This window comes from Podarcis bocagei, assembly GCF_964188305.1.
Source record: "Podarcis bocagei genome assembly, chromosome: Z".
NCBI lineage: Eukaryota > Metazoa > Chordata > Lepidosauria > Squamata > Lacertidae > Podarcis > Podarcis bocagei.
Genome location: NC_138140.1, coordinates 13,785,863 through 13,807,255, shown reverse-complemented (window position 1 = coordinate 13,807,255; position 21,393 = coordinate 13,785,863). Strand labels below are relative to the sequence as shown.

The 21,393-nt window shown below is 44.7% G+C and overlaps 1 protein-coding gene across 1 annotated transcript in view; it reads left to right on the top strand.

Moving 5' to 3' along the window:
* Positions 1 to 21,393, top strand: part of LOC308578688 (FK506-binding protein 15-like) — a gene marked incomplete at both ends in the record, with an annotated part of 31,672 nt that overhangs the window by 8,736 nt on the left and 1,543 nt on the right. The window contains 6 exons of the mRNA XM_081179160.1: positions 563 to 672; positions 2,811 to 2,918; positions 3,992 to 4,086; positions 4,632 to 4,734; positions 19,943 to 20,114; positions 21,242 to 21,378. Of these exons, the coding sequence (XP_081035286.1) occupies positions 563 to 672; positions 2,811 to 2,918; positions 3,992 to 4,086; positions 4,632 to 4,734; positions 19,943 to 20,114; positions 21,242 to 21,378 (725 nt within the window). The remainder of the gene's footprint in view (positions 1 to 562; positions 673 to 2,810; positions 2,919 to 3,991; positions 4,087 to 4,631; positions 4,735 to 19,942; positions 20,115 to 21,241; positions 21,379 to 21,393) is intronic.

Genomic DNA, 21,393 nt, shown 5'->3' with positions numbered 1-21,393 from the left:
ATTTGTCCAATCCTCTTTTAAAGCCATCCAAGTTGGTGGCCATCACTGCCTCCAGCAGAAGAGAGTTGCTCGGTTTAAGTCTGCACTGTGTGAAGAAGCATTTCCTTTTGCCTTATTCCAGCCGTTTAAAAGCTGGGAAGAGGCAGCTAAGTTGCCTTAAAGTCCCCCACCCTAGAAGATTCACGGCTGCTTGTTAAGATGCTCAAGGACAACTGTGTTCTTTTCTCCCTGCCCTTTCTTATTGGTGTGACCCCTCTTGTCCCGCCCTGTCCACTTCTACAGTGGTACCTCGGGTTAAGTACTTAATTCGTTCGGGAGGTCCGTTCTTAACCTGAAACTGTTCTTAACCTGAAGCACCACTTTACCTAATGGGGCCTCCCGCTGCTGCTGCGCGGTTTCAGTTCTCATCCTGAAGCAAAGTTCTTAACCCGAGGTACTATTTCTGGGTTAGCGGAATCTGTAACCTGAACCCAAGGTACCACTGTATTTGCTTCTGCTGGCAGTCTCATTTTGAAACAACAATAACAAACACAACCTTGCAAAGTCTTCTTTCCTGTCACAGCAGCTGGAGACCTTGGTTCATTCCTGCTGACAGAGACCCGGCAGCAGAACACAGAGATCCGCCTGGCCGTTGGGAAGGTGGCTGACAAGATGGACCAGCTGTCAGTCAAGGTAATACAGAACTTTCAGGATAGGAAGCTGCTTAAGAACTGCCTTGCTAGCACTTTCCAGAAACAATAGGAAGGTGTTTTTCTTGCAACAGGCTTTTCCAGTGGGCTGAAAAGCTCCCTCCCCTGAGGTGTTGGTTTTGTATTGTTGATTATTTTATTTCATAAAAAAACTCAAAGCACTTTACAAAAAGAATAAAACAATACAGTGGTACCTCGCAAGACGAATGCCTTGCAAGACGGAAAACTCGCAAGATGAAAGGGTTTTCCATTTTTGAGTTGCTTCGCTAGACGATTTTCCTTATGGGCTTGCTTCGCAAGATGGAAACGTCTTGCAAGTTTGTTTCCTTTTTCTTAAAACTGTTAATACAGTTGCGACTTGACTTCAAGGAGCAACTCATAGCACGCGGTGTGCGTCTCCGTAGGGGCAAGAACGCATGAAGGCGGGTTCTGAGGGAGAGGGAGCTTTGTTTCGGCGAAAAATAGCAAGGCGAGCACACTTCCCTTCTCATAACTCTCAGTTAGGGAGGCGGGGCTCTTCGGACGGGGCTCCTTCCTTCTCCCCAACCCCCAGCGCCCCGGCGGTGACAAGAGCGCCTGCCCGGGCCCTCCAGCACTCGCCCTGCGAGGGGCGCCACCTACCTGCATCTCTGCGCTTTCTAACCCCGCGACTTCTGCGGCTGTGGCAAGTTTGCCTCTCGGTGTGTGCGCGCGCGAGTGTGTGTTCTCCTTGCCCCGCTCGAGTTAGTCCCGGCGCAGCGCAGGCAGCAGGTGAGTCACCCTTTGGCAGCGCGGAAGGCGCCGGGCCAGGCAAGGTCAGCTCGGGAGCCACCAGGGACGCGCCCCCGCGCTCCTCTCCAACGGGCTGGATGCACCCCTCTCCGCTCGTGCGCTTCTGGCTGGCTGGCCGGCTGCAGCAGCAACAGGGGCAATAGGCATCCACCGTCGCCGACGCTCCCTCCCTCCCTCCTGCCCGCAGCGGGCAGCTGGCTGGCTGGCGCTCTCGCTTTCTTTTGGGCTGCTGCTGCAGAAGGGATTTTCCACCAGACAACTTTTAGGCCGGTAGGAGTTTTGACTACTGTGGCGACAGCAGCAGCAAGACGGCGCTGACTGTAGTGCAAAGGGTCGGAGCAAGGTGAGCCGAACCGATCCCAGGGGCTCAGGCAGCAACCTCCGCCCCGCGCCCGCCTCTCCCTCCCTCCCAAGCACCCCCTTTTTTGAGGTTTTTGAAGACTTTGGTGATTTTTGAAGCTTTTCCAAAACTTTCCCAACACCGTGCTTCGCAAGACGAAAAAAATCGCAAGACGAAAAAACTCGCGGAACGAATTAATTTCATCTTGCGAGGCACCACTTTAGAATTATTAGTAAAAACAATTTAAATATTCAAAAAAGTAAAACCAGCCATAAACTAGAAACCTATCAGCATTCTAGAAATCTAAAGAAGCATGTGCCGAAAAGGGTACAGGCGGTTCCCCATTTACACGGGGTTTGCGTTCTGAGGCACTGTGCATGTCAGCTTGCCCCACACCCCTGCAGGGCCAAAACTGGTGCGCCCACAGATGGGGAGTTGCCTGTACAGTGAAGGTGCCTGCCTGATATGATTGTTGTTGTTCAACTGTTTTAAGGCTTTTAAACAACTTTGGCGTTTTATGTTCATTAAAAAATACATATATCAGGCAGTATATACATTTTCTGAAATAATAAATCAGTCTACCTTCAGGTTTTGCTTCCGTTTCATACTGTTTGGAGAACTGTATCTAGCTGTTTTTATAGTAGGCTTGTGAATTGTCTTTTTAATCTCTGATGGGGGGGGAGGTTTGGGACGAGGGAAGTTGCTTCAGCTAGGTGGTGGAGCACCTTTTTGCATGCAGAAGGTTCCATGTTAGCTCCCTGACGTCTCCAGGAAGGACTGGGTGACTCCCCAGTCTGAAAACCCAGGGAGATGCTGCCCGCCAGTGTTGACAGCACTGAGCTAGATGGACCCAGTGGTCTGATACTGAGCCAGGTTCCTGTGCTCCCGGCAGTTTCTCTCCTTGGCAAACAAGTGAGCAGCTCAAAGGGCCCAGGCCTGATCTGGCTTCTTCTCTCCCGTGTGCTGATGCTTCAAGCTGCATCTCCTTTCTCTCCCCACATCCCTTGCAGCTGGAGGAACTACGGAAGCAAAACTCTGGCCCCGGTTTGCTGCCAGGCGTCTCTTCTGTTACCATGGAAACCTCTATGATCATGAGTAACATCCAGCGTATCCTGCAGGTAAAGAGCCTGTCTACTTGAGAGCATGAAGACTAGAACCTTGCTTTTACCTTCAGGTGAAGGGTCACAGCTAAGCGGCAGAGCATGTGATTCGCAGGCAAAAGGTCCTGGGTACAGCCCCAGTGGTGTCTCCTGGCAGGGCTGAGAGAGACCCTGTGCCTGAAACCCTGGAGGAGACGCTGCCAGTCAGTGGGGAGCCTTGGGCACAGATGCTGCCCTGTCCTTCCCTGTTCCTGCTCTGCACCTTCCTTGAGTTCTTTTGGCCAGCTGGAAGTGTCTTTATTGCTAGCCTGGATGTGGAGCAATCGGTGTAGAGACTTCTAGTCTCCTGTATTATAGCCACATCTGTTGCTCCACCCACTTTTGTCCCTAGCCCCGCCCACACCTGGACAGCTGATCCAGAGGCAAGGCAGCCTTTGGACTGGCAGAGGTTCTTTGCCCCTGTTGTAGGCTGCACTGAGCTGGATACACACAACTATCTGGCTTGAGCTAAGGGAGCTTCCTCTGTTCCAGTTCCTCTAAGGCTCCACTAGCAATTGGGCTTTTAGTATTGCAGCTCCAGACAGTTTCCAGCCCAAATCAGACCAGGGCCTAGTGTGACGCTGTTCAGATGCCTCTTGAAAGCATGCTTGCTTTGGAGGGCTTTCCATCCTGAGATGTCAGTTATGCAGATCAAGTTTTATACCTGCTGAAATGGTGTTGTTTTTTAAAGTTGAGTAGAATAGATGGGCTTATTGTATCAGAGTTTGTGAAACTGATTTTATTCATTCTCAGAGCTTGGATTTCTGTGTTGTATTTTGCTTTTACCATGTATCTTGCTTCCATGGCTTCATGCAGTACAGCTGTCTCACAATTTGCTTACTAAATAAAGTTTACCTAAGAGGCTTGCTAAAGGGGAGCAGCTCCAAACTGCCCATGTTCTGTCCATGACCATGGCGGAAGACCACAATGATTTCTCTCCTCAAATCTGGGTCCCCGAGAGAGGTTGGGGAAGACATTGTGGCTGGAGATTGTGAGAGTTGTAGAGGCCAGGACTGCCTCTGACGCATTCCGTTTTGCTCTTTGTGCCACAGGAAAATGAGAGGTTGAAGCAGGAGATCGTTGAGAAGAGCAGCTGCATTGAGGAGCAGAACAAGAAGATTGGTGAACTGATTGACCGCAACCAACGGTGAGGGAGACTCTTGCTCACTTTTAATGCTCTGTGAGAAACAGCTGGTATTTGTGGCTGAAGCCTAAAGCTCAGGTGGCCTGGCTCAATCCCCAGGCACCCCAAGACTTTTGCCAGTCAGAGTGGACAGTACTGGGCTGGATGGACAAATAGAGGAATACAGGAATATAGCCAGTGTGGGGTAGCAGTTAAGAGGGTCTGTCAGAGTAAGATCTGGGAGACCAGGGTTCCAATCCCCACTCTGCCTTGAAGGTGACCTTGGGCCAGTCACACTCTCTCAGCCTAAGCTACCTCACAGGCTTGTGAAGATAAAAAAGGGAGGAAAACTATATACCAGTATTTGAGCTCCTTGGAGGAAAGATGGAACATAAAATAAGACCTATTATGATTCTGATATAAAGGATAGAAGCTCTCCTAGGGTGGCTTTTCAAAAGTGAGATCTACATATGATACTGCCTTGATTTATTATTATTTTTCACATGAGAGGATGGAAAGTATCAAATCATGCAAACATTCACGTGTGTAAAAAACAATTCTTCCCCCAGCTATGTGGAGCAGGGCAACCTGATATTTGAGCAGAGCAACATCTCACTGCAGAGGACCATGAAGCACACCCAGGCAAGGGTCCTACATGCTGAACAGGAGAAGGTAAGCCCTGGCAGTGTGGCAGCCACAACAGGAAGGCCAAGTGACTGAGGCTGTGGGGAGGGCAAGTGCCATCCCAGGATCATAGAATCATAGAATCGTAGAGTTGGAAGAGACCGCATGGGCCATCGAGTCCAACCCCCTACCAAGCAGGAAACACCATCAGAGCACTCCTGACATATGGTTGTCAAGCCTCTGCTTAAAGGCCTCCAAAGTAGGAGACTCCACCACACTCCTTGGCAGCAAATTCCACTGTCGAACAGCTCTTACTGTCAGGAAGTTCTTCCTAATGTTTAGGTGGAATCTTCTTTCTTGTAGTTTGGATCCATTGCTCCGTGTCCGCTTCTCTGGAGCAGCAGAAAACAACCTTTCTCCCTCCTCTATGTGACATCCTTTTATATATTTGAACATGGCTATCATATCACCCCTTAACCTCCTCTTCTCCAGGCTAAACATGCCCAGCTCCCTTAGCCATTCCTCATAAGGCATCGTTTCCAGGCCTTTGACCATTTTGGTTGCCCTCCTCTGGACACGCTCCAGTTTGTCAGTGTCCTTCATGAACTGTGGTGCCCAGAACTGGACACAGTACTCCAGGTGAGGTCTGACCAGAGCAGAATACAGTGGCACTATTACTTCCCTTGATCTAGATGCTATACTCCTATTGATGCAGCCCAGAATTGCATTGGCTTTTTTAGCTGCCGCGTCACACTGTTGGCTCATGTCAAGTTTGTGGTCAACCAAGACTCCTAGATCCTTTTCACATGTACTGCTCTCAAGCCAAGTGTCACCCATCTTGTATTTGTGCCTCTCATTTTTTTTGCCCAAGTGCAATACTTTACATTTCTCCCTGTTAAAATTCATCTTGTTTGTTTTGGCCCAGTTCTCTAATCTGTCAAGGTCGTTTTGAAGTGTGATCCTGTCCTCTGGAGTGTTAGCCACCCCTCCCAATTTGGTGTCATCTGCAAATTTGATCAGGATGCCCTTGAGTCCATCATCCAAGTCGTTGATAAAGATGTTGAATAAGACCGGGCCCAAGACAGAACCCTGTGGCACCCCACTAGTCACTCTTCTCCAGGATGAAGAGGAACTATTGATGAGCACCCTTTGGGTTCGGTCAGTCAGCCAGTTACAAATCCACTGAGTGGTAGCATAGTCAAGACCGCATTTTACCAGCTTCTTTACAAGAATATCATGGGGCACCTTGTCAAATGCCTTGCTGAAATCAAGGTAGGCTACATCCACTGCGTTCCCTTCATCTACCAGGCTTGTAATTCTGTCAAAAAACGAGATCAGGTTAGTCTGACATGACTTATTTTTCAGAAATCCATGCTGACTATTGGCATCACAGCATTCCTTTCTAGGTGCTCACAGACTGTTTGCTTAATGATCTGCTCCAAGATCCCGTCCTTGAGTTCACAATCGCTAGTGCAGGTCGCTATTCCCCTTTGCCTGCAGGCCAGAAAGAAGTTACGTTTCTGAGCAGCAGCAGCAACAAAATAGAACAAACGATTAGCTAGGTATACATGCACATACAGGTAAAAGATTCATAAGCTTCAGGTAATCCTTTGATAAGCACCTCAGGTTGGCATGATGTGAGCAAGGACAGTGAATATCCCCCTCACTTCCTCCTATGCAGCCAAGAAGAAGGGCGTGAGAGTTTCCACTTCTAGGTAACTGCTGCTTCCTCTGTTGTCTGGACTGAGAACAGCCATTAATGTTAAGTAGAATTATTTAGATTTAGATTTAGATTTAGATAAATTTATTGTCATTGTCCGTATATACACAGTATACACAACAACGAAAATCAAACACCCACCCAAAGACCGGGTTCACATATACATTTGCACGTATCTCCGAACTCTCATCCTATTTAGACGTAATCTATAAAACATAACATAATCCAGAATATAGCATGACCTATTAAAAACATAACATAACCTAAAACCTATCTCATTCCTTCCACTCCCTACTTACTAAACCTTGCAACTGGCCCTGAGATCATTATTTAGTGCAATCAGAGCTCTTGGATAGAAACTATTCAGAAGGCGTGTGGTTCGTGTTTTCATTGTCCTATATCTTCTGCCCGAAGGCAATAGTTCAAAGAAGTTGTGAGCAGGGTGGGTGGGATCTCTCAGAATATTATGTGACTTCTTCAAGATGCGAGACGTGAAGATCTCATCCAGGGTTGGTAGTCGGAGCCCAATAACGTTCTGGGCAATTTTAATTGTTCGCTGTAAAGCTTTTTTATCCGTTTCAGAGCTGCTCCCATACCACGATAATATACTATAGGTTAGGACACTCTCGATGGTACTATGATAATAGGACAGGAGTAGGTGCTGGGATAGATTCAGTCCCCTGAGCATTCTCAGGAAATACAACCTCCCCTGCACCTTCCTCACAACCATATTAACATTTGCAGTCCATGAGAGGTCCTCCGAGATATAAATGCCCAGGTATTTAAAACTACCAACCCTCTCCACTTCCTCGCCATTTATGTGCAATGGTAACAATACACTTTTCTTTCTCCTAAAGTCAATTATGAGTTCTTTGGTTTTTTTGGTGTTAAGCATAAGATTATTTTCTTTACACCATTGAATTAACCCCTGTACTTCTTTCCTATAAGCAGTCTCATTGTTCTCACTGATGAGCCCCACCACTGTTGTATCATCCGCAAATTTGATGATTGTGTTGGACTTATACAGTGGGGTGCAATCAAATGTGTACAGAGAATAGAGAAAGGGACTTAGCACGCATCCCTGAGGGGCTCCTGTGCTTAATACTAGAGTAGAAGAATAGTAAGGTCCCATTCTCACTGTCTGCGGCCTATCAGTCAGGAAATTCCTTACCCACAGACAGATCTTCTGATGTATACCCAAGTTGGTCATTTTAAGAAATAACCTGTCTGGCAGAATTGTATTGAAGGCAGAACTGTAGTCCACAAACAACAGCCTTGCGTAGGTTCCCTGTCGTTCTAGATGACTCAATACAGTATGGACGGCGATGGAAATAGCATCATCAGTAGATCTGTTTCTTCTGTATGCAAACTGGAACGGGTCTAAAGTGGATGGAAGACTAGCCTTAATATAATCTAGCACCAATCTCTCAAAACATTTCATAACAACAGATGTTAAGGCTATTGGTCTATAATCATTGAGAGATACCACCACTGGCTGCTTGGGGACTGGCACTATAATCGATGTCTTCAGGCAGGTAGGGACATAACCCTGCAACAGGGATAGGTTGAAAATGTCCGTAAATACGCCAGCTAATTCTGCAGCACAGTCCCTAATAGCCCGTCCCATGATTCCATCCGGTCCAGCTGCCTTCCTGATGTTAATGCTCCGAAAGGCACGTTGTACGTCACAGGTCTGTAATAAAAGTGGTTGTCTATCAGTAGTAGTTTCTGATAATGTGCTGGTGGTCAATGCTGTAGTGACGGTAGTTCCAGTTCCCTCCTCAAAGCGGCTAAAAAATTGATTCAGTTGATCAGCCAGGTGCGCACTGCTGCTAGCCAATTCGTTTTTAGTATTTTGCCCTGTAATTTGTCTCAAGCCTTGCCATACTCGACGAGGGTCGGAGCTCTCAAAATGTTTTTCGATCCTCCGGCAGTACATAGCTTTGGCGTTCCTAATGCCCTTTTTCAATTTGGCTCTAGCTTCTCTATACTGCTGCGCATCACCAGAGTGAAAAGTGAATTAGTTTCTGAAGTTAGCTTATTGAAACAAACATTTGAAGTTGGTGTGTTTGATATTACCCATTGTTGATGTTAGCTGCAGCTCGTTGTCCCAGGCAACACAGCAAACCATGGCTGGGCATAAGTGTCAGGGTTCCTGGCTGCATGAGAGGAGGAGATGTAAGGGGAGAGCATGCAAGTCCAGGTTTGCTGTGGCCTGTTCTTGCTTGGGCATCAGCGTGCAAACCCTGCCATTAAGGGATCTTCCATGCATCTTACCCTGAGGCCGCTGGGATTTTCAGTGATATAATCAGCGCTTGGACCACAGAATAAGCAGAGTGCTCTTAACCCAGAATGCCATTGCCTCTTTTGATAAAACTTTCTCCCCTCTTGCTGTTCTTGCTTCTGGTGGTGTTAACTCTCCTATCCTTGTCGCCGCTTTTCCCTCTAGCACAGGCCGCCACTGGATCACTTGCAATTCCCAGGAACAGCATGCTGTCTACAACAGTGGAGGGAGACCCTAGCCCTTGTGGCTGTTGGCTGTGTATAGCTTTTCCTGCCCCATTGTTTTGTCTAATCCGCTGCTAAAGCCATCTAACTGTTTGGCCTTCATTTTATCTTGTGGGAGAGAGCTCTGCTGTGTGAAGATGTCCTTTATTTTGTCTGTCCTGAATTTTCTGGGGAAACCTTTTCTGCTCTCCATTTTATGCACCTTTGTCGTGCATGCTTTTTGCTGAACTAACTAAAAAGCCCAAGGCTTCTGCCTCCCCCTGCTCCTCATAGCCTTGCCAGTTCTTCTGGGTGTTTCCTGGGAGACTCATTCTTAGCATTTGGGAGCCTCCAAAAGCACAACTCTTGCATCCTCCCAGGAAAGGTCTTGTGGGCACTCCTTTTTTATGATATTTATTAAAGTTTCAAAAAAGGTTACAAAAATAAGAAAAAGTGGGGAAAAAAGAAAAGAAAAAATACAGAATACAGAAAAATAAAAACACTTAAAAACAGACCAATCTTTCCATATCTTGTCTTTCATTTACTTGTTTCCCTGACCTCCTCACACCTCCCTTTTTTGTATTCCAGTTCAGTTAGTTAGTTAGTTAGTTAGTTAGTTCAGCAAATCCTTTCCCTCTTTGTTTTTATCCTAATCCTTTAACTTAATATATTGTAACTTTGGGTTCTCACCTGTTAACAAACCATTTTTACATACTCCTTTGTAACATTGCTGCTAAAACCACTTAACTTCATTCTGACATAATTCTATCATTCATTAATTTTGCAGTATTTCTGTAAATAGTCTTTAAATTTCTTCCAATCTTCTTCCACCGACTCTTCTCCCTGGTCTCGGATTCTGCCAGCCATTTCCGCCAGTTCCATGTAGCTTCATCCAGGGGCGCCGACTTATAAAAAATATTGGGGGGGGCCCATACCGGGGTCCTGCCGCTGGTTCGCTCGGGTAGCCGGGAGAACGCAGTTCGAGGTGGCGGTGTTGGGGAGAGACCCTCGCTCAGGGCGCCACGAGACTTGGCGGCCGGCGGCCTATCTGGCGGGTTTTGGAGCGTATTTCGGCGGAGCGATTGGGGAGGAGGGGGCTTGTTGCCGGATTCTTCAGCCGGGCCGGAGATCCGCTGCTGGGGGTCCCTGGGCCGAGTTGTGAGCACGGCCTGCTGAAGGGAGATCCAGCCGATTGCGCGACGGGGACGGCTGGGGCTCTCCGGCTAGGGTGCGCGGCTGGCTGGCTGGCTGGCTGGCTGGTGAGGGAGCAGGTGGGGAGGAGGCGGGGGTCCTCACTCTCTTAGGAAACGCACCCGCGCGCCCGATTGCCACGAAGTCCGAAGGGTGCGTGTGTGGAATTAAAAAGCAAAAACGAGATACGGGCAGGGCAGGAAAAGAGTTTTCCGCAAGAGGATGGAGGGCAGGTTGAAGAGAAAATCACTCAAGATGAGACAGTCAAATCAGCCATGATAAAATGGGCTCAGGATATTGGGTATAACATCATGTTTGAGGACTGGGAAAGGTTATGGACCACCGGAATGAAATTCACGGCATGTAATGCCTTGAAGGAAAATATTATGAAAATGATTTATAGGTGGTACATGACCCCAGTCAAGCTTGCAAAAATATATCACCTGTCTGATAATAAATGTTGGAAATGTAAGGAGGCTGAAGGGACATTCTTTCACCTCTGGTGGACTTGTCCAAAAGTGAAGGCCTTCTGGGAAATGATCTATAATGAGTTAAAAAAGGTATTTAAGTATACCTTTCCCAAGAAACCAGAGGCCTTCCTCTTGGGCATTGTTGGCCAGAAAGTGTTAAAGAAGGATAGAACTTTCTTTATGTATGCAACTACAGCAGCAAGAATACTTATCGCAAAATATTGGAAGACACAAGATTTGCCCACACTGGAAGAGTGGCAGACGCAAATGATGGACTACATGGAACTGGCTGAAATGACTGGCAGAATCCGAGATTTGGGAGAAGAAACAACGGAAGAGGACTGGAAAAAATTTAAGGACTATTTACAAAAACAATATAAGTTGTATGAATGTTAAAAATTTACACGATTCGGAAACTATAGCTTCAGCAATTAGATTTGGGAAACAGGAAATTATATTTTAAGTAAGAAAAGGTCAAAATCTAAGGTAATACTATGTTTAATTTAAGATATAAGTAACTGATGAAAAGTATGTTAAATTTAGAGGTATAGTATTTGAAAAGTACAAAATAAGGTACGAAACAAGGTAATAATTTGCTGATATCTTTATTATAAAGAATGCAGGGTAAGGGAGATGCGAGGAAGTCCAGTTAGTTATATAAAAAATGTGTTGAATGGTTGGTTTTCTTTTCTTCTTTTTCTTCTTTTCTTTTTCTTGTTCTTTTACTTTTTTCTTCAGTGTATGTTTCTAACTTTGTATTTGAAAACTTAATAAAATATTTATAAAAAAAAGAGAGAGAAAATCCTTTCGCTTTTCTGGGGCGCAGGGAAGTCTCAGAGCTGGAGGTTGGGGAAGGGACCCCCTTTGCTCTGCCCTCTTCTCCCGTCTTAGATTCGCATGGGGGTCCCCGCCCGAGCTTGCCTGGCCACCGGGCCACACAAGGGCCGCGCTCTACGCGGCGTACCTTGCTAGCCGCGCAGCTGTCCTCCGTGGCTGCGGAGCGGCCCTGCGCCGGTGCCCAGCCCCTCTGGGTGCCCGCTGCGCTGCCAATGACAAGCGGCGACGTCGCGGGCGGGGAAGGCGTCGCTTTCTTTCCCGATCCTTCATCCTCCCAGTCTTCCAGCCCTTTTTTGGGTTGGAAGCTCGTCTCGTTCGCCCTTCCCCTTTCTTCACCCTGCGCGCAATTTTCCTCCCTCGTCTCCCTCCCCATTTCTCCTTCCTTCCTTCCTTCCTGACTGGCTGGCTGGCTTGGGCTTGGGCTTCGGCTCGGGCTCAGGCAGCCACAGCGTTGGCGGTGTTGGCGATCGGCGGCGCGGGGAGATGGCCCTCCCGGGGGAGCTGGCACTGCTCAATGGGGTTGCCAAGGAGACAGGCCGGCCACCCCCCTCCCCCGGCCCGGCGCCCCCCGCCGCGCCAGTGCCCTATAAAAGCCGCGGACGCGCCAAGCGTCGACAGGCAGAGCCAGCGCGGCGGCGGCGCTCTGCTGGAGGGGCGCTCGAGATTATTGGGGGGCTGAGCCCCCCCAAACGAATTATTGAGGGGGCTCGGGCCCCCTCAAGCCCCATGGAGTCGGCGCCTATGGCTTCATCTGCCATTCTTCCCTGGTGGGTAGATCTTGTGTCTTCCAGTGCTTTGCAATAAGTATTCTTGCTGCTGTTGTAGCATACATAAAGAAAGTTCTATCCTTCTTTGGCACCAATTGGCAAACCATGCCCAGGAGAAAGGCCTCTGGTTTCTTCAGAAAGGTATATTTAAATACCTTTTTCATTTCATTATAGATCATCTCCCAGAAAGCCTTAATCCTTGGGCATGTCCACCAAAGGTGAAAGAATGTACCTTCAATTTCTTTACATTTCCAAAATTTATTATTGGGCAAATGATAGATTTTTGCAAGCTTGACTCGTGTCATGTACCACCTGTATATCATTTTCATAATATTCTCTCTTAAGGCATTACATGCCGTAAACTTCATACCTGTGGTCCATAACTGTTCCCAGTCAGCCATCATTATGTTATGTCCAACATCTTGTGCCCATTTAATCATAGCAAATTTCACCGTTTCATCCTGAGTATTCCATTTCAACAGCAAGTTACACATCTTTGACAAAATCTTGGTTTTGGGTTCTAACAGTTCTGTTTCCAATTTTGATTTTTCCACCTGGAAGCCAATTTTCTTGTCCAAATTGTATGCCTCCATTATCTGATAATAATGAAGCCAATCTCGCACTTTATTTTTTAGTTTTTCAAAACTCTGCAATTTCAATCTGTCTCCCTCTTGTTCCCAAATTTCCCAATATTTTGGCCATTTGGCCTCCATATTGAGCTTTTTCTGCGCCTTCGCTTCCATCGGTGACAACCACCTTGGGGTTTTATTTTCAAGTAGGTCCTTGTATCTTATCCAGACATTAAACAATGCTTTCCTGACAATATGATTTTTAAATGCTTTATGTGCTTTGACCTTATCATACCATAAATATGCATGCCATCCAAATACATTATTAAAGCCTTCTAAATACAAAATGTCTGTGTTTTCAAGAAGCAGCCATTCTTTCAGCCAGCAAAAAGCTGCTGATTCATAATAAAGTTTAAGGTCTGGCAGGGCAAATCCACCTCTTTCATTTGCATCCGTTAGTATTTTAAATTTTATTCTAGGCTTCTTGCCCTGCCAGACAAATCTAGAAATATCTCTCTGCCACTTCTTGAAGCAATCCATTTTATCCAAAATTTGCAATGTTTGAAACAGAAATAACATTCTAGGCCATACATTCATTTTTATCGCAGCAATACGGCCTAGCAGTGAAAGCTTCAAATTTGACCAGATTTCTAGATCTTTTTTCACTTCAGTCCAGCATTTTTCATAATTGTCTTTAAATAAATTCCCATTTTTAGCTGTCATGATAATCCCCAGGTATTTCACTTTCTTAACCACTGTTAAACCTGTCTCATTCTGAAACCTCTCTCTCTCAATCTGTTAAATTTTTCTCTAAGACCTTTGTTTTTAACTTATTTAGTTTAAATCCTGCAACCTGACCAAATTCTTGAATCAGTTCCAAAACTCTTTTAGTACTAGATTCTGGCTCCTATAACGTCAATACTAAGTCATCTGCAAATGCTCTCAATTTGTACTGTTTGGCTCCGACTTGTATACCTTTAACCAATTGGTCCCTTCTAATCATATTCAACAGGACCTCCAGGACTGATATAAAAAGCAGTGGGGAGATTGGGCAACCTTGTCATGTCCCTTTTTCTATCTTAAATTCCTCTGTCACCACGTTATTCACAATTAATTTAGCCTTTTGTTCTGAATAAATTGCACTTATACCATTTCCAAAGCCTTGACCTACCCCCATCCCCTGTAGATTCTTCTTCATAAAACTCCAAGAAATGTTGTCAAAAGCTTTCTCCGTGTCCACAAATATCAAAACTGCCTTGGTATTAATATTCACTTGTAATTTTTCTAAAATATTGATTATGTTTCTCATATTATCAGACAAGTGTCTACCCGGGAGAAAGCCTGCTTGATCTTTATGAATCTCTTCCATTAACACTTTTTTTAGTCTTTTAGCCAGAATGTCTGCAAAGATTTTATAATCCACATTAAGCAGTGATATGGGGCGGTAGTTCTTAAGCTGCGTCTTTTCAGTCTCTGTTTTTGGTATAAGTGTAATATATGCTTCTTTCCACGACTCTGGTGCCCTTTTCCCATCCATTATTTCATTACAGACTTCCTTTAAAGGTTGTACTAACCATTCTCTTAAAGATCTGTAGTATCTAGAAGTCAGTCCATCCGGTCCTGGAGATTTACCTAATTGCATATTCTGAATGGCACCTTCTACCTCCTGTTCAGTTATTTTATAGTTCAGCATTAATTTATTTTCTTGAGAGATTTTTTGTAATCCATTTATTTTCAAAAATCGGTCTACATCAATTTCTTTCTGTGGCCTTTGTGTATATAGTTGTTTAAAATACCTCTGCAAACAGCTTCTAATCTCAACTGGGTTCTGTATGTTCTTTCCTTCCACTTCTAAATTTATAATAGCATTTAGTTTTTGTCTTTTTTATTTGCCAAGCCAACAATTTCCCACATTTATTAGCCGACTCAAAGGTCTTTTGTCTCATTTGTTTAATTTTCCATTCTATCTCCTGATTCATCATTTTCATGTATTGTACTTGATATAACTTTATTTCTCTCAAGATCTCTTGCGACTTTGGTTTTGCTCTCAATTTCTTTTCACTTTCCTTTATTTTCTCCAATATTTTATCCTTCTTCTCATTTTGAATTCTCTTCTTTATTGCATTCTGTTGTATCAAGAACCCTCTCATAACAGCTTTGCTTGCATCCCAGATTACTCTTTTTTCAACATTAGTGTTCATATTTGTCTCGAAATAGTCTCTCAAGGTTTTTTGGGCCTTCTTAGTCACTTCTTCATCTCTAAATAAGGTGTCATTCATCCTCCATCTGAAGGAGCCAGTTGGTGTTAGTTTCATCTCCATCTTCACAGCATTATGGTCGGAGCAGGTTTTTGGGCAAATTTCCACTTTTCTTGTCTTTGGTGCCATTCCTCTAGTGACCCATATTTGGTCAATTCTTGTCCCTGTCATTTTGGCTTCAGAGAAGAAGGTTCCCTCTCTAGCCAAGGGATTCTTTGTTCTCCAGATATCAGCTAAGTCCAAGTTGTCTGTCATCTCAAAAAAGGTTTTTGGTAGTCTGCCATCCTTAGTGACTACCTGTCTTTGTGCCTTGTCCATATGTGTAGATACTACTCCATTCATATCTCCCATCAAAATCACATTATAATCCAAATAGTCCATCAAGGTCTCATGCAACTTTTTAAAGAATTCAGATTTCCCCTCATTTGGTGCGTAAACTCCTACTATTAAGAATTTCTCTCCTTGTATTTGAATTTCAATTGCCACAAATCTTCCTTGGTCATCCTTAAAGATAAATTTCGGTGATAGTCTCTCCTTTGCATAAATCACTACTCCTCTTTTTTTAACTTTATCCAATGAGATAAATTCCTGGCCCAGTCTTTTATTAATCAATACTTTTCTATGTAGCCTTATCACATGTGTTTCCTGTAGAAAAATCAAGTCCAATTGTTCCTTTTTTAATAAATGAAACACACTTTTCCTTTTCTGGGGGGAGTTGAGACCATTACAATTCCAGCTTAATAGTTGCATAGCCATGATGTAGTTACTTTACTTTTCCTCCAACTGCACCAAGTGCCTGTTCCTGCTCTATCGGTGGTATCACCTTCTCTGGCAGTCTTTTAATCCAAAAGGTAATTTTGCTATGTCTAATATTCCTCTTTCTAGTGCTCTTAACTCTTCTCCAGATTCTTTCTGCAGGTCTTCTCCGTGGTCTTTCAAAAATCTTTCTTTGTCGTCCACTGATCTTATATTTACCTTTCTTCCTTTGAAGCTAAAAAATAGGCCTTGGGGAAATTCCCACCTAAAGATGATTCTGTTGCTTCTCAACAGGGCAACCAAATCTCCATAATTGGACCTAAGGTCCAAAAGATATTTCAGAATGTCTTTAAATATCTCCACTTTTGACTGGTGTATTTCCAAAGTCTTCTGGAAGTGCAGACTCAAGATTTTGTCTCTCTCCTCTTTTGTTCGGAGGGTGATCAAACAGTCTCTCACCCTGTTCTTCTTCCCTCCTCTTCCCAGCCTGAAAGCACTCACTATCTTGAAATCTTCCTTCTCCAAATCTGGGTTCCAAAAGTCTGCAAATTCCTGCATAAGAAAGTCAGTCTTTCTCAAGTTCAGGTACGGCCCTGATCCTCAAATTTGTTTGTTTCTCCTTCAATTCAGCCATAGACAATATCGACCTGTGGCCTTCAAGTTGCTTATGTATCGGTGGTATCTTCTTTTCTACAGAAACTGCTATTTCCTTTTTTTAAAATAGATATTTATTGAGGTTTTAGAAATTATATAAAGAAAACAAAAAAAACACAGACAAAAAAACAAGTATAATTTCGATCCCTTATTTTCTTATACCTAACTTCGCTGACCTCCTCCTACCTCCCCTTTCTGTATTCCAATTTCAAATTTTTTATTCAGCAAGTCCTCTCCCTTAATTTCATTTAGTTTTTTAACCTTTCTTTTCTTTTAACTTAAACATTACTGTTGTAAACCACTTAGCTTCTAAACCATCATCATTCTAACATTCATTAATTTTACAGTGTTTCTCAGCCCTTCCTTCAATTTGTTTTTGATAACCTTATTTTCATTTAGTTTGGTTCATTTAAGAAAATAGGAAGAAAAAGAAGAAGATCCAATTTTACCTTGTCCAAACTTAAGCATCAAACTTATACATCAGTTCTTATTCTTAAAACATTTTTTCTAAGGTCGACCAAAATTCCCTTCCACGAATTTCCCAATTTACATAACAATAACAAACAAAAAAATAAAAAGAAAAATGAAATACATTATAGTTATGAACCCTTTGGATTCCCAAACTCCACCCCCCCTTTCCCGGTTTCAGCCCCCAACAATGTCCATCAGTCTTAATCTACTATCAGCCTGGAGATCTCACGTCCGAGGCTCTTGATAGTCTCTCAGTTCCTCTCTGTCGGTCTTTTTGATGGACCTTGATATTAAACACCAAATCTTGGAGAAACTCCAGCCCAACAGTGTCCATATTTTTTCCAGCTAGGCCTCCATACTTAAAAGTAGAGCCTATGGGGTGTTCCATTTCTTGTTTCTTGCTCCTTTCCAGTTCAAAAATCCCCAAAGCTCTAACCTCCACCTTAATCACATTTGTAATCCTTAGGTCTTCTGATCTCCACATAAGAAGATCTCTCCATTTCTCGATCTCGCAATTCAGGCCGGGCTTTCCACATCAGATTTTTATTTTCCTTTATTGCCATCATGCTTGGCCTCAAAGTAGAACTCTCTTTTAACATCTGCACGCCAGCTCCTCCCTTTTCTTCAAGGGCAACATATGTCTCCTTCTCCATATTATCAAGATTCTCGGATTTCTCTATTCGTCCAGTTAAATAAGCTCCTTGTTTCCAATCCTTATCCAATCCAAGAATGTTATTTACTGTTAAGTCCAGAGTTGAAACATTTGTAGCCATAACATCAAATTGGCCTTGTAACTTTCCCAAGAGAACAAATGCTCTGTCTAATTCAGCCTGGATTTTCTCTCCTCCAGCCATTTCTGTAATGTCACTAAGTCCCTCTAGGGGGATTTTAGTTCCTTAATATTCTTTTCAGCATGAGTCCAGAAATCCAGTTATTTTGTAACAGCCCTTCCTCATTGTCAACAAATTGTAACCAGTGTAACCGGCAGAAGCAACAAATACAGGGTTCTCTTTTTCCGTCTTGACAGCTGACTTGACAGCTGTCAAGCTCTTCAATACTTCATCAACAGGCTCTCTCACGGGGCGATCCCGGGCCCGGGGGGGGTGGAACTTCAGCTCTCTAAAACAGTTCTTAATCCTCAGGGAAAAACTTGTAATATCAAATCGTGAAATTAAAATCTTTTGCGAAAAAGAAAGAAGAAATTCTCTCGACCTTAGCTAGCAGGTCCTTTGCTTTATATTGTTTACAAAGAGGGGGGGCAGACTTCCTTTTTAACCCTTCCCCGCTCGTTCCTGATTCCAATAATTTTTTCTTTAAAGTTCCAATTTCCGTATTACTCACGGGTTGATGTTTTAAAGTCCGAATGTCCCAAGGAAAAAGTTGGCGCTCTCCGATAATGGCTTGCGGCTTCACTCTGCAGATGAGGGAGTACTCTCAGCACCGCGCCACACCCCGTCCCCGTTCCGAAGCCCTTAGAAGGGCTCCTTCACGGATTGGGGGGCGTAAATGGTGCCCGCTGAGTCACTACGCTCACAGGCTTCTGGGCCTGTGATTTTAAGGGTCCCTGCGTCGCCGCCGCGGCAAGACCCAGCTCTGCAGAGCCGATTCCCTCCGGAGCTCGGAGGGAATCCGCCATTAAACGATGGTGTCAACCCGGAAGTCCTGAAACTGCTATTTCCTTTGCTTCTTCAGCTGTCTTTCAGGTCAAAGTAGATTCCTGTAGCAGTTTCTCAATAGTTTCTGTATTAGTATTTACCTTCTGTCCCAAATTGTTGATACTTGTAGTATTTTGGTCAATTTTGATTGATGCTTCAGCTACTTGTTTACTTAGCTTTTCCAGAGATTCATTAATTTTGCCTAATGTTTGAGCTAAAACATCTTTGGGAGTCATTTCTTTAGGTTTAGGTTGTACAAATGCAGCCCCTGATGATACAGAGGGGCCAGATGTTGAAGCTCTTCGCTGAAGCCCAGCGTCTGGGCGAAAAGATCTACCAGACCTCGTTGTTTTTTCCTGAGGCAAATCTGTCTTTTCTTTTCCATCTGCCATAACACTCTAGCTAAAGCCCAAGGTCTGTCCCACAGCCAGAATTTGTTTTGAAGTGGAAAATTCCCCTGGCCCAGTTGTTATTGTAACAATTTCAAACTTCCTCTAGGGGGACACAGTAGCAGTCAAAAGTTGTTGCCTTAAAATAAATAAACTTTTTTTTAATCCCCCAATTCACAAAATAGACAAGTTTCAATTTCAGTTATTTTCCAGTTACTTTAGAACCAGGAGAAGCCAGCCAGAAACATTGTATCTCACTTACAGAGTTAGCTGTCAAAAAGTACTCTATTCACTAACAGTGCATTTCACAGTACGGCATTCTTGTTGTCCAATGGCAGCCCGCGGTGGATTTTAGCTTCCTTTTCTCTCTTTCTGCAGGGAAATACAGTTCACACCTTTCCCCCTCCTCTCCTGCAGCCAAGGGGGGAGATCGCTTGTTTTGATGTTAGAATTATAGTTCTTTTCAAGTGTCTTTCAAGGTTTTAGCTTACAAGTTCATTGCTTTGCTCTATTTACAAAGAACGGAAGGCAGACTTCCTGTTTATGCCTCCCTGCTTCGGTATCAAATTACGTCTTTGTTCTCCTTTATTTCCAAAATTTGTTTCCTTTATTTGTTCTCCTTTATTTCCCAAATTAACCTACTCACGAGTAGTTGTTTTTGTAGCCAGATTGTCACAGGAAAAAGGTAGTGCTCTCCGGTAACGGCTGTGCGGCTTCGCTCCACGGAAGAAGCAGTTGACTCTCAGCGCCACGCCACTTCCCCGCTTCACTCCAGAGCCCGTAATTGGACTCCTTTGCAGATTGGGGGGGCGCAAAAGGTGCCTGCCGAGTCCCACGGTCACAGGCTTCACCCGCCTGCGATTTTTTCAAGGGTCCCCGCTTCGCCGTAGCGGAACAGACCCGATTCGCGTAGAGCCAGTCCCTCCGGATCAGTGAGAGTCCGCCATTACCGATGGCGCCACCCCGGAAGTCCAACCGTGGGCACTCCTTCCCCATATGTTCTCCTGTCTCTTCTACTCCTTTGCATTGCAGGTCAGGATCAGCAAGAAGCTAGCGGAAGCCACGGCGCAGATCACCCAGCTCCAGCTGGAGTTGACCCGTCATCAGAAGCAGGAGATAGATCTCCACTCCCAACTGAATGAAGCCCTGACAGAGTTGGAGAGGCAGAAAGCCCAGGTCAGCCGACTCTGTGCACAGCTGGCAGGTAATGGAAGCTGAGAGGAGGTGCTGAAAAGGCAGAAGAGCACTATCCAAGCACATGCAGAGTAGTTTTATCATCCTAGGAAATTTTTAGCTTGCGGGTAGGGAGCCTGTGGCCCTCCAAGTATTACTGGCCTTCACCTCTCATGAGCCCCAGCAAGCGTAGCCAGGGATGATGGGGTTGGAGTCCAGCAATCTCTGGAGGTCCTGCTCCTTAGGGCCTCCTGCAGTGTAGCTGTTAAAAACTCAGACACACAATCTCCAAAAAGACTCTTGACTTTAATTCCATCTGTTTAAAAAAGGCAAGCTTCTGATCTCTACAAACTTGATTGATTATATTTCTATGCTGCTTTTTGTTGAAATGAATCTCCAGCTTACAAACAATAACATAATGTAACATAATAGAAAATGGGTTTGTGCAGATTCTGCACCTTCCTTGCCCTGCATGCAAGAGCAGAACAGTGTAAGAGTGAGAAGAAACATGTGATATGTCTTTAAAGTTACACGGAGGCCCCATCCACACTATACAGCATTATCATGCCACTGCAGTCAGGCATGGCTTTCTCCCAAGGAATCCTGGGAAGTGTGATTTTTTCCCCAGCTGCCAATACAGTGGTACCTCGAGTTACAGACGCTTCAGGTTACACATGCTTCAGATTACGGACTCCACTAACCCAGAAATAGTACCTCGGGTTAAGAATTTTGTTTCAGGATGAGACAGAAATTGTGCTCCGGTGGCGTGGCAGCAGCAGCAACAGCGGGAGGACCCATTAGGTAAAGTGGTACCTTAGATTAAGAACAGTTTCAGGTTAAGAACGGACCTCCAGAACGAAGTAAGTACTTAACCTGAGGTACCACTGTAGTTGTATAGAAGTGGAGAGCCCTGCTTAAGCAGCCATTTCCAGCATAGTTTAACAGTCTGGGAATTGTAGTTGGGGGTGATGGCAGACTGGGGTTTCCCACCACCTCTCAGCTCCCTTAACAGAATGTTCTCAGTTCATAGAATGTTTTGTGGGAAGCTGTGAGTGTTTAAAGCATGTAGTGCAGATGGCGCTGTACTTAGGCTTAGCTACAGCAGTGGATGGAAACAAGGACATGCATTGTAACTGGCTCTGTGGCCCACCTCCACAGAACTTCAGAAATCGTCTGACGACATGAAAAGCAGATACCAGGAGGAGAAGCTGAGTGGGAAGAAGTTGGATGAGAAGGTGGCAGCCCTGGAAGAGGAGCTGGCTGATCTCCGCGTTAAGAAGGAGAATCTGGAGAAGGTAGTGCCCAGGGGT